Here is a 13,212-nt window from a genome sequence, read left to right as displayed (position 1 = left end):
CCCGAGCTTTGCCTGACCTTGCACCTGTCTCTCCACCCCCTCCATCCACCTGCATTCCTACACAAATTGCACCTCACCAACCCTCTAGCTTCACAATTTACATCTCTAATCCTCTTGTTTCACATGTTGTGTGTGTTCCTATCTAGCTTTTGTCCAATCATCTGCCTATCAAACCCTCCCTTGGCAGTGTTCACCTATAATCTGCCATCTTGTGTCCTGCCCCTCCACTCTTTTAGTTTTCTTTCTCTCAACCCCTGTAACCAGACGAAAGAAGGGTCCCGACCCAAAACGTCATCTGCCTTTGTATTCCAGGGATGTTGCCTGACCTACTGAGGTAGTCCCACATCCACTCCACCAAGGTGGTGCTGCAGTAAAGTTGCTGCCTTCCAGCACCAGAGACCCAGGTTTGATCCTGACTATGGTTGCTGTCCGTACAGTTTAAACGTTCTCCATGTGACTGCGTGGGTTTTCTCCGTGTGCTCCAGTTTCCTCTCACATTCCAAAGACGTGCAGGTTTTGTAGGTTAATTGACCTCTGTAAATAGTCCAAAGTACGCAGAATAGAACTGGTCGCTGGTTGGCATGGACTCGGTGGGCCGAAGGGCCTGTTTCCATGCTGCATCTTTAAACTAAACTAAAATTCAGCAGGCATGTTGTGATAAATTTGAAAGAGTGCATTATCAAGCAACAAAGATCATTCACTCACTGAGAATTATATGTCCTCTTTTGCACACAATTTAAATGCCTTAGTCTGAAGTGCAGTTGAATAACAGAATCTCTTAAAGAAAAGGCTTCATTTTGCAAGATATTATAAGCATTTGCACTACAGTTTCAAACAAATTGTTAGCAGCATGATGTTGTAGAATGAATGGCACACAATGGCAGTTCCTCAATAAAAAACAACTCAAGTGGACTATGTTAATTGGTAAGCTATCGTTCTGGCTGCTTTTCAGCTTTCTTTCCAATAATGTTCACTCAAGATAAGAGATCAGGCCATTACAATGGAGTGCTTGATGTCTAACAGGAGCTGTAAAGCATAGCTGTTGCAGATGGATGTGTGGCATACACTATTGTTGTAGATGTAACCCAGTTCATTACACAGACCATCCTCCCCTCCATCAACATGACACAGTGCCTCACAGAGCCAGAGACCCGGGTTCGAATGTTTGCACATTCTCCCTGTGATCGCATGGGTTTTCTCCGGGTGCTCCAGTTTCCTCCCACTTTCCAAAGACTTGTAAAGACCGTGGCTCCTGTAATTGGCTTCTGTAAATTGTCCCTAGTGTGTAGAAGAAACTAGTCTAAGGGTAACTATTGGTCGGCACGGTCTCGGTGGACCGAAGGACCTGTTTCTACACTGTATCTCTGAAATGAAAATTAAAATTATGGGTCATGGAGTGGAAACAGGATCTTTAGCCTAACTTGCCCATACCGACCAACATGTTCTATGCATATTAGTCCCACTTGCCAATGTTTGGTCCATAAACCTCTACACCTATCCTGTACCTGTCTAAATGTTTCTTAAATGTTGTGATAGCGCCTGCCTCAACTACCTCCTCCAGCAGCTCATTCCATACACCCACCACCAAAAAAGTTATTCCACTAGGTTCCTATTAAATCTTTCCCCCCACTCCCTTAAACCCATGTCCTCTGGTTCTCGATTCCCCTACTCTGGGCAAGAGACTGTGCGTTTACCCAATCTATTCCTAGCATGATTTTGTACACCTCTATAAGATCCCTCATCCTCCTGCGCTCCATGGAATAGTGTCTGAGCCTTGCCAACCTCTCTCTATACCTCAGGCCCTTGAGTCGTGGCAACATTCTCGTAAATCTTCACTGCACCCTTCCAGGTCATAGATTAACATGACACATAACAACAAGTTCCGCCCAACTTATCAATGGCAACCAGGCAAAACGGGCTGGTCCCATTTGCCCTTGCCTGCCCCAAATCCCCCCAAACCTTACATATCCATTTACCTATCCAAATGTATTTTTGCCCGTCATAATTGTATCCACCACCACCACTTCTGGCAGCTTGTCACCACCCTCCAAAATTGTTGCCCCTCAGGTCCCTTTTAAATTATTCCTCTCTCACCTTAAAACTATGCTCGAGAGCTTTGGACTTCTTTACTCTGGGGAAAAGACAGAGACTATTCACTTTTTCAATGCTCCTCTGATTTTATAAACCTCTATAAGATCACCCCTCAGGCTCCTGTTTTTTTACACAGAGATTGGTGGGTACCTGTGGTGATGGTGGAGACAGATACGACAGTGGCATTGAAGAGGCTTTTTGATAGGCACATGGATATGCAGGGAATGGTGGGATATGGACCAAGTGCAGGTAGTGATTAGTTGAACTTGGCTTCATGTTTGGCACGGACATTGTGGGCTGAAGGGTCTGTTCCTGTACTGTTCTCTTCCAAGTGATCACAGACAATGAGGGTATTTATTCACAAAATGCTGGAGTAACTCAGCCTGAAGAAGGGTCTCGACCCGAAACGTCACCCATTCCTTCTCTCCCGAGATGCTGCCTGACCTGCTGAGTTACTCCAGCATTTTGTGAATAAATACCTTCGATTTGTACCAGCATCTGCAGTTATTGTCTTATACAGACAATGAGGGACTCAGCACCAAGCCCTGTGGCTCACCACTCATTATATTTCAATCTGATGTGCAAAAGATTAATAAGAACATAGAACAGTACAGGTAGACACAAAATGCTGGAGGGTCTCCCAGCATTTGAAGCTGGAGGGTCTACAAAATGAAGGATCTCGACCCGAAATGTCACCCATTCCTTCTCTCCCGAGATGCTGTCTGACCCGCTGAGTTACTCCAACATTTTTTGTCTACCTTCGATTTAAACCAGCATCTGCAGTTTTTTTCCTGTACATAGAACAGTACAGCACAGGAACAGACGACTTGGCACACGACTGTGCCGAACATGATGCCGTTAAACTGATTTCATCTGCCTGTTTGTGATCCATATCCCACCATTCCCTGCATATCCACATGCCTCTCCAAAAACCTCTTAAATCCCACTGTCGTGACATTTCATAAAAATCACTGATTCTTCACTCAAACCAGTTTAAAAGCTTTTAGAAGAGATTACTATGCAGAAGATGTATACAGAAGAATACAGACCATAATGGGAAGGAAACTTAAAAGACTAGATTCTAAATAGTCATTCACATTTGCAGTGTTGGGCAATATGGAAGCCCAGACAATCCATGCTGTAAATATGTATGAGTACATCAAATACTAAACATGTCATACAGAACAATAAAACATCAGCAGGTCATTGTCAGACCTGTTAAGATCATGAGAGGGTAGCACAATGGGGCAGTGTGGCACAATGGCACAGCAGTAGAATGCTACCTCACAGTGCCAGAGACAATAGACAATAGACAATAGACAATAGGTGCAGGAGTAGGCCATTCAGCCCTTCGAGCCAGCACCGCCATTCAATGCGATCATGGCTGATCACTCTCAATCAGTACCCCGTTCCTGCCTTCTCCCCATACCCCCTCACTCCGCTATCCCTAAGAGCTCTATCCAGCTCTCTCTTGAAAGCATCCAACGAACTGGCCTCCACTGCCTTCTGAGGCAGAGAATTCCACACCTTCTCCGTTCTAAATGGCCAAACCCGGGTTTGATCTTGACTGTTGTCTGTAAAGAGTTTTTTACGTTCTCTCTGTGACCGCATGGGTTATATTTGGGGTCACCAGTTTCCTCCCACACTCCAAATACCGACAGGTTTGTAGGTTAATTGGCTTCGGTACAATTGTAAATTGTCCCAAGTGTGTAGGATAGTGTTAGAGGTCGGCGTGGACTCGGTGGGCTGAAGGGCCCTTTTCCGCACTGTGTCTTAAAGTCTAATGTAAACATAGAACAGTAGAAGAGTACAACAAAGGAAAGGGCTCCAGTTGTGCCGAACATGATGCCAAGTTACCCATTCCTTCTCTCCAGAGATGCTGCCTGACCCGCTGAGTTATTCCAGCATTTTGTGATACCAAGTTATACTGACCTCATTTGCCCGTACATGATCAATATCCCTCTCTTCCCTGCACTGCCATGTGCCCATCTAAAAGCCTTTGAAACACCACTACCATGTCTGCCTCCACCCCTGGCAATACATGCCAGGCCCCCAACACTCTCTGTATTAAGAACGTTGCCCAGCACATCTGAAATATCATTAAAAAATTAAATTAAAGGCACAACACTTTGAAATGTCTTTCAATCCAGACATAAAAATTAATCATTTTATGGATTTCAATGATTGTTAGCAGTAATTTCAAACTTGTGCACACCTCATAAAACAAAACGGCAGTTTGGAGATTTTTTATAACAAGCATATTTTATAAATGCCTCAAGTTCTGATCAGCTCAGTGATTCACAGAAGTTACGGTGGAGAGGGGAGCAGCTTGTGGGGGTGTAAGGGATCTCAGGTGTATACTTTAGACTTGAGAGACATAGCATGAAAACGGGACCTTCAGCCCACCGAGTCCACGCCAACCAGTAATCAGCCCGCACATGAACACTATCCTGCACGCTAGTGACAATTTACAATTATTTTTACCAAAGCCAATTCACCTAAAAATCTGTGTGTCTTTGGAGTGTGGAAAGAAACCAGAGCACCTGGAGAAAACCCACGTGGTCACACAGAGAACGTACAAACTCCGTACAGACAGCAGCCATAGTCAGGATTAAACCCGGGTGACTGGTGCTGTACCACTGCGTCACTGTGCCGCCCTCTCTTGTGAAATTCTGTGTTCGACTGCCCATGTCTAGCTTCCTCAAGAAATTCCTATCATTTTCCAGGTGAAATGACAGCAAATACGAACACAACGAATTGCAAATGCTGGAGTCTTGAGCAAATGCTAACATAGAAACATAGAGACATTAGAAACATAGAAAAATAGGTGCCAGAGTAGGCCATTTGGCCCTCCGAGCCAACACCACCATTCAATATGATCATCTAAAATCAGTTCCCCGTTCCTTTTTTCTCCCCATATCCCTTAATTCTTTTAGCCCTAAGAGCTGAATCTATCTCCCTCTTGAAAACATCCAGTGAATTGGCCTCCACTGTCTTCTGTGGCAGAGAATTCCACAGATTCACAACTATCTCGGTGAAAACGTTTTTCCTCATCTCAGCCCTAAATGGCCTACCCCTTATTCTTAAACTATGACCCTTGGTTCTAGACTCCCCCAACATCGGGAACATTTTCCTGCATCTAGCCTGTCCAATCCTTTAAGAATTTTATATGCTTCTATAAGATCTCTTCTCATCCTTTAAAATTCGAGTGAATACAAGCCCAGTCAACCCATTCTTTCATCATATGTTAGTTTCTACTGCCTTATGTGGCCACCACTGCCACATAAGGCAGTGGAGGCCAATTCACTGGATGTTTTCAAGAGAGATCGTTAGATTTAGGTCTTGGGGTTAAAGGGATATTGGGCAATAAGTGGGAACGGGGTACTGATTTTGGATGATCAGCCATGATCATGTTGAATGGCGGTGCTGGCTCCAAGGGTCGAATGGCCTACTCCTGCACCTATTTTCTATGTTTCTATGTTTCACCATGATTACTACTACAATATCTAAGCCCACAGCGTGGAGGCACTTGAGATAAATGATAAACTGAAGGTGCAAGTTAACTTCCAAGTGCTCTTGAAGGCAGAGTGAGACTGTAAAGGACACAAGGTTTTTTTTTAAATGCTGGAAAGAACGGTTGGCACAATGGCACAGCTAGTAGAGATGCTGCCTCACAATGCCAGTGACCCAGTTTGATCCTGAGCTCCGATGTTCTGTCTGCACATTCTCCTGGTGAGCATGTGGGTTTCCTCCGGGTGCTCCGGTTTCCTCCCACATCCCAAAGACATGCAGGTTTATTGGCCCTCTGTAAATAGCCCCCAGTGTGTAGGGAGTGGATGCGAAAGTGAGGTAACTTAGAACTAGTGTGAATAAGTGATCGATGGTGGGCGTGGGCCGAAGGGCCTGTTTCTATGCTGTACTTTTCAATCAATCAATCAAAGAAACTGTGTGTGCATAAGGTATTGTAGCCGTGATGATGACTAGAAGTAGTTAGTGAGAATGAAGAATAAATGTAATGATGAAAATAAAATGTGTTGGAACAAAAATTCTGTTCAATCCATTATTATTTCCATAGGCTTTATACACCTATAAAATCAGTCATTTCTAACCATTTATTTAAGCTTGAGGCAAAGTTGTAAGAGCAGTTTTATTCTTAGGATACTGAGTAAATATTCAGAGTATTTTAGTCACATATTCCATTACATACTGAGGTGCAGGAATCATTAGGAGTTGTTTCCAAAGCCCAGTGTTTGCATTCACATCAAAAGGCTGAAGAAACTGATCCAGTTTCAAAATGTCCATGATAATCAGGCAAGTACTTGAAAGGTAAAGAAATCAGAAGATTGTTGGGAATGATCCAAGAAGTACCACTGCCAACACCCTTCCCCAATATCTGGCTTTACATTTCACTCCTCTTCTCTCCTGAACTGATAGCACTTTGTCTCCTTATCCTACATGGATAGGACAGGTTTGGAGGGACATGGGCCAAACCCGGGCAGGTGGGACTAGTGTAGCTGGGAGATGTTGGCCAGTGTGGGCAAGTTGGGCCGAAGGGCCTGTTTCCAGGCTGTCTGACTCTGTGGGTATTGTCAACTCTACCCTTTGTCCACCCATCTCCCTATCAAAATTCTCCTCACCTATATCCACCTATCACTTGCCAGGCTTAGTCCAGTTCCCCACTACTTTTTCAGCTTCCCCCTCCCCTCCCCCCCTGACTACCATCAGTCTGAAGAAGGGTCCCGACGCAAAACATCACCTATCCATATTCTCCAGCGATGCCGCCTGACCCTCTGTGCATGTTGTGTTTTCAACAAGTGATGCTGGTTGGTACAGGTGTCAATGGGCTGAATAGATCCTTGTGTTTACCATTCAACCCACCATGAAAAATAACATGGCTTTACCTTGCACTAAACATTATTCTATTATCATGTATCTATACACTGTAAATCGATCGATTGTAATCACGTATTGTCGTTCTGCTGACTGGTTAACATGCGACAAAAGCTTTTCACTGTACCTCATGACACGTGACAATAAACTAAACTGGACTGAGCTCTCCAATAAGTGGAAACAAAAGTGGGATTATGTTTCATGTGAACGGGTGATCGATGGTCGGCAGGGACTCAGTGGGGCGAGGGGACTGTTCCCATGCTATATCTGTCAATTAATCAATCAATCACTTTCTGCTTATTACTGGACGGTGCACCACACAGGTGAATATATTTCCCATCATGTCTGTGCTGTCTAATCCCACTCGTTAGCTGCTTCCCCATTACCATGTGAGTTCTTTACCCTTCAAGCATCAGTTATCCTCTTTAGAAGGTGCCTTAAAGCGAATGCAGCGCCGGAGACTCAGGTTCGATCCTGACTACGGGTGCTGTACTGTACGGAGTTTGTACGTTCTCCCCGTGAACTGCGTGGGTTTTCTCCAAGATCTTCGGTTTCCTCCCACACTCCAAAGATGTACAGATACAAGCAATCTCCCAGATGTTCTAGTGGCCAGAGATCCTAGGGTGACGGAGGAACTGAAGGAAATCCACATTAGGCAGGAAACGGTGTTGGGTAGACTGAAGGAAATCCACATTAGGCAGGAAACGGTGTTGGGTAGACTGAAGGCTGATAAATCCCCAGGGCCTGATGGTCTGCATCCCAGAGTACTTAAGGAGGTGGCGCTAGAAATTGTGGACGCATTGGTGATCATTTTCCAATGTTCTATAGATTCAGGATCAGTTCCTGTGGATTGGAGGGTAGCTAATGTTGTCCCACTTTTTAAGAAAGGAGGGAGAGAGAAAACGGCAAATTATAGACCAGTTAGTCTGACATCAGTGGTGGGGAAGATGCTGGAGTCAATTATAAAAGACGAAATTGCAGAGCATTTGGATATTAATAACAGGATTGTTCCGAGTCAGCATGGATTTACGAAGGGGAAATCATGCTTGATTAATCTTCTGGAATTCTTTGAGGATGTAACTTGGAAAATTGACAGGGGAGAGCCGGTGGATGTGGTGTACCTTGACTTTCAGAAAGTCTTTGACAAGGTTCCACATAGGAGATTAGTGGGCAAAATTAGAGCACATGATATTGGAGGTAGGGTACTGACATGGATAGAAAATTGGTTGACAGACAGAAAGCAGAGTGGAGATAAATGGGTCCCTTTCAGAATGGCAGGCAGTAACTAGTGGGGTACCGCAAGGCTCGGTGCTGGGACCGCAGCTATTTACAATATACATTAATGACTTGGATGAAGGGATTAAAAGTACCATTAGCAAATTTGCAGATGATACAAAGCTGGGTGGTAGTGTGAACTGTGAGGAAGATGCTATGAGGTTGCAGGGTGACTTGGACAGGTTGTGTGAGTGGGCGGATGCATGGCAGATGCAGTTTAATGTGGCTAAGTGTGAGGTTATCCACTTTGGTGGTAAGAATAGGAAGGCAGAGTATTATCTGAATGGTGTCAAGTTAGGAACAGGGGACGGACAACGAGATCTGGGTGTCCTAGTGCATCAGTCACTGAAAGGAAGCATGCAGGTACAGCAGGCAGTGAAGAAAGCCAACGGACTGTTGGCCTTCATAACAAGAGGAGTTGAGTATAGGAGTAAAGAGGTCCTTCTGCAGTTGTACAGGGCCCTAGTGAGACCGCACCTGGAGTACTGTGTGCAGTTTTGGTCTCCAAATTTGAGGAAGGATATTCTTGCTAGTGAGAGCGTGCAGCGTAGGTTTACTAGGTTAATTCCCGGAATGGCGGGACTGTCATATGTTGAAAGACTGGAGCGACTAGGCTTGTATACACTGGAATTTAGAAGGATGAGAGGAGATCTTATTGAAACGTATAAGATTATTAAGGGGTTGGACACGTTAGAGGCAGGAAACATGTTCCCAATGTTGAGGGAGTCCAGAACAAGGGGCCATAGTTTAAGAATAAGGGGTAGGCCATTTAGAACTGAGATGAGGAAAAACTTTTTCAGTCAGAGAGTTGTGAATCTGTGGAATTCTCTGCCTCAGAAGGCAGTGGAGGCCAATTCTCTGAGTGCATTCAAGAGAGAGCTAGATAGAGCTATTAAGGATAGCGGAGTCAGGGGGTATGGGGAGAAGGCAGGAACGGGGTACTGATTGACAATGATCAGCCATGATCACATTGAATGGCGGTGCTGGCTCGAAGGGCCGAATGGCCTCCTCCTGCACCTATTGTCTATTGTTTGTGGGTTAATTGGCTGGGCAAATGTAAAAATTGTCCCTAGTGGGTGTGGGATAGTGTTAATGTGCGGGAATCACTGGGCGGCGCGGACCCGGTGGGCCGAAGGGCCTGTTTCTGCACTGTATCTCTAAATTTAAACAATCTAACATCTAAATGTTGCCCTGTGAGGCAGCAGGTTTTTGGATTCCAGTCTCTGTGTAATATAAAGTTACCTCTGGTTGCAAAACTAATCTCCTGCCCGCAATTACAATTTCTTTCCATTTACCCTCGGGAAAGCATTTGCGACTTTGAGGACCTCCACCAAACCTCTTCCTAACCATTAAGCTGAAAGCAGTTGAGTTTTTCCAGCCTCCCAGTATCTCCAGTTTCTCGTTATACCCTGGCATCAGACGGATAAATAGATTTCACCGCTGCAAAAGCATGATTGAATTGAACCCTGGTCAGCTTTCCATTGGTCACGTACAGTCTTCGAGTTCACTCTTGCAAGGGTCTAGTTAATCCCTTGGATCCAATGTTACTGAGAATAAACGCAATAAACTTTCACTGAACAAATTGTGGCTTTGCCGCCAGTGTGTGGTTTACTGTGGCTGATAAGCGTTTAAACATAATGAGGCCAACAAGAAGTACATAAGGTCGACGAGGTGAACAATAAAACCATTAAGAATTTTCAGTTCAAAAGATACTCCCCGAAGCTGGAGAAATAATCTTCTATGTTGGCATTAACTCAGCAAAGACAAGGAATAAATATTACAGGAGGAAGAAGAAAATTCCATTCAAAACATCATACAATTCAGAAATGACATTGGCATTGTGTATGAAATATTTATTGACTTGCTGATTAAAATTTATTTGAAAGCATCAGGATAAAAACATGTCCTTGATCTTTTGAGTTCAACACAGAACATAGTAACAGCCTTGTGTTGTGCTTCTGAAATTTAGTTCTGTTGACTGCGATGGAACCAAATTTCAGAATTCAGTACAAGGAACAGCTGCTACTACTGTTACCATTTTAGCACCAATGATCAAAAACAACTTTCCAACCACTCGCTCCTCTGCATACTAATATTGTAATTCCATTTTCCATTTCTATATAGAGTCAATCAGCACCAAAATAGGTGCTTTAGCCCACCATGGCAATGCCAATAACAATTAACCAACTGTACCAGTCTCACTCGCCAGCACTTGGTTCACAGACTACATTCCTTGATGATTCAAGCACATGTTTATGTATTCTTTATATGCTGTGAGAATCTCTGCCACCATCATTCACTCAGGTAGCATACTCCAGATTCCAACTGCTCTCTGGGTGAGAACTCGGTGATCCTAGACTTGCCATTGCTGAACAGTGTCTGCGTTTTGCCTCAGATAAATATTTGCTGACACCATTGTCTTGCCATTTATTCCAGACCTGATGTACAGAGTGGAACTTGCAGGTGGCTTGGGTGCTATCCTGCTCCTGATCACCTTATTTGTGACCCTTTACAAATGCTACAACATCGAGATAATGCTCTTTTACCGGAGCCACTTTGGAAGTGACGAAACGGAAGATGGTAAGCAGATAAACGTTTGAATAAAGTGTATGAAGGAACTGCAGATGCTGGTTTAAACCAAAGAAACACACAAAATACTGGAGTAACTCAGATGGGCCAGGCAGCATCTCTGGAGAGAAGGAATGGGTGACGTTTCGAGCCGAGACCCTTCTTCAGACTGACGGCAGGGGGGGAGGGAGATAGATAGATAAGGAAGTGTGAAGGTGTGAAAACAGGGCAAAGGGAATGGAGATCAAGGAAAATGTAGAATCGATCATTGGTAGCTGGGAGAAGGTAACAACACAGCAAGCAGAGACAAAATGTAGTCGGAGATAGTAAGTCTGGTGGGAGAACTGGGAAGGGATGGAGAGAGAGGAAAAGCAAGGGTTATTTGAAGTTGGAGAAGTCAGTGTTGATACCGCTGGGGTGTAAGCTGCCCAAGCGAAATATGAGGTGCTGTTCCTCCAACTTGTGCTGGACCTTACTCTGACAATGGAGGAGGCCCAGGACAGAAAGGTCAGTGTGGGAATGGGAGGGGGAGTTAACGTTTCCAGCAACTGGGAGATCAGGTAGGTTCAGGCGGACTGAGCGGAGGTGTTCAGTGAAACGATCGCCGAACCTGCACTTGGTATTGCTGATATACAGGAGAGACTGAGCGGAGGTGTTCAGCGAAACTATCCTGCTAAACCCGCCTGCGGTCGATCTTCCTCCCCCCAGACATCAGTATGAAGAAGGGTCTTGACCTGAAACATCACCCATTCCTTCTCTCCAGAAATGTTGCCTGTCCCGCTGGGTGACTCCAGCATTTTGTGTCTAGCATTTGAATAATGGTGTGTTTCTCCGATGATAAGGAGTAAATAATGTGTGTGAGTTCAATGTCCATTTGCTGAAAGAGTGGATATTATTGCAATGTAATGGTTTATATCATCAGAAGGAATGTGAGGTATAATATATTACTCAAAATGACAGGCTATCTAAACGACATGTTATTGAAATTGAACAAAAGACACATCTAAGTGCTATTGTCAGGTACCATACTTTTATCAGTCACTTTTAGGGAGAGACCTCAGAAAAATATATTAAATGATAAGAGGCATAGATAGGGCAGACACTCAGAAGCTTATTCCCAGGGTAGAAATGTCAAAGACTAGAGGGTGCAGCTTATTAGGGTCAGAGGAGCAAAGTTTAAAGTAGATGCTCAGAACATGTATTTTACACCCAGGGTGGTGGGTGCCTGGAACATACTGCTTGGTGTGGTGGTAGAAGCAGGTATGATAGTGGCATTTAACAGGGTGGTGGGTGCCTGGAACATACTGCTTGGTGTGGTGGTAGAAGCAGGTATGATAGTGGCATTTAACAGGCTTTTAGGAAGGCAGAGAATGGAGGGATGTGGATCACGTGCAGACACATGAGATTAATTTATCTTGGCATTGTGTTTGGCATGGGCATTATGGGCCGAAGGGCCTGTTCTTGTGCTGTACTGCTTCATGTTCGATAATATCCTGCAAGAGGTGGTTAAAGCTGCTATATAAATGCACCTGAGATCAGGTTCAGATGGGGAGTCACTGAGATACTGTTGCCAAGAACGTGGATAGGACAGGTTTAGAGGGATATGGGCTAAACGCAGGCTGGTGGGACCAGTGTAGATGGGGCATGTTGGTCATTGTGGGCAAATTGGGCTGAAGGGCCGGTTTTGTTGCTGTTTGACTCGAAAACAACTGGCTCAAGAGGCAGGGTCTACAGAAGAGCAATATTGGACTGAAGGGAGATTATGATATGAAACTCAGTGCCTTTAAAGGTACTGGAAACAGAGTCAACAAGGCCTTCAGAAGGGACTGAAGGGGAAATCTTATGAAGAGCAGTGGGAATCAATGGGGGAAATAGGACTGACTGGACTTCTCAATGGGTAATAGACACTGACTTGATGGGCCTAATGTCTTCTGTCAATGCTGTACCTATTCTGTGATTCTAAAAGCCTTTTCCATTTCTCTATATATTTATGCTACTTAGAACCTGTAGAAGCAACACACTGATTTTGAGAGTGTGTGAGAGTCCAGTTAATGCATGGCCTTTGTTGACTGTGGAGATCACAAAAGCTCACAAGAGTTTTATCTGCCAAGTTCTTAGTGCAAATTCCTTAAAATCAGCACAGCTCCAAACCTCGTGGGGATGAACCTGATGTTTTTTTCTTTAAGAGTGGGACAGAGTGCTTTATGAATTTAACAGAATGGTTGACAGTGTCAAGACACAGAAGTGGCTCGCACTCAATGCAGTGAGCCATTTGCTTTCTCACATTGAAGGAGGCTTGATTTCGCAAGTCCCACTGTGCATATAGCAGAGTTAAAAAGAATCAAGGATATCCACAATAAAGACAGATTGTGTTGGAAATGTGTGCTT

General features: G+C 44.4%; 1 protein-coding gene across 3 annotated transcripts in view; it reads left to right on the top strand.

Moving 5' to 3' along the window:
* il1rapl2 (interleukin 1 receptor accessory protein-like 2) overlaps nucleotides 1–13,212 on the top strand; it is an 806,853-nt gene that overhangs the window by 755,945 nt on the left and 37,696 nt on the right. For all 3 annotated transcript variants that reach the window (XM_078412191.1, XM_078412190.1, XM_078412192.1), the window contains one exon: nucleotides 10,693–10,836. In XM_078412191.1, coding sequence (XP_078268317.1) covers nucleotides 10,693–10,836 — 144 coding nt within the window. The remainder of the gene's footprint in view (nucleotides 1–10,692; nucleotides 10,837–13,212) is intronic.

This window comes from Rhinoraja longicauda, chromosome 15, assembly GCF_053455715.1.
Source record: "Rhinoraja longicauda isolate Sanriku21f chromosome 15, sRhiLon1.1, whole genome shotgun sequence".
Classification (NCBI taxonomy): domain Eukaryota; kingdom Metazoa; phylum Chordata; class Chondrichthyes; order Rajiformes; family Arhynchobatidae; genus Rhinoraja; species Rhinoraja longicauda.
The sequence above is the reverse complement of the archived record's forward strand: the minus strand, read 5'-3'. Positions and strand labels throughout refer to the sequence as shown.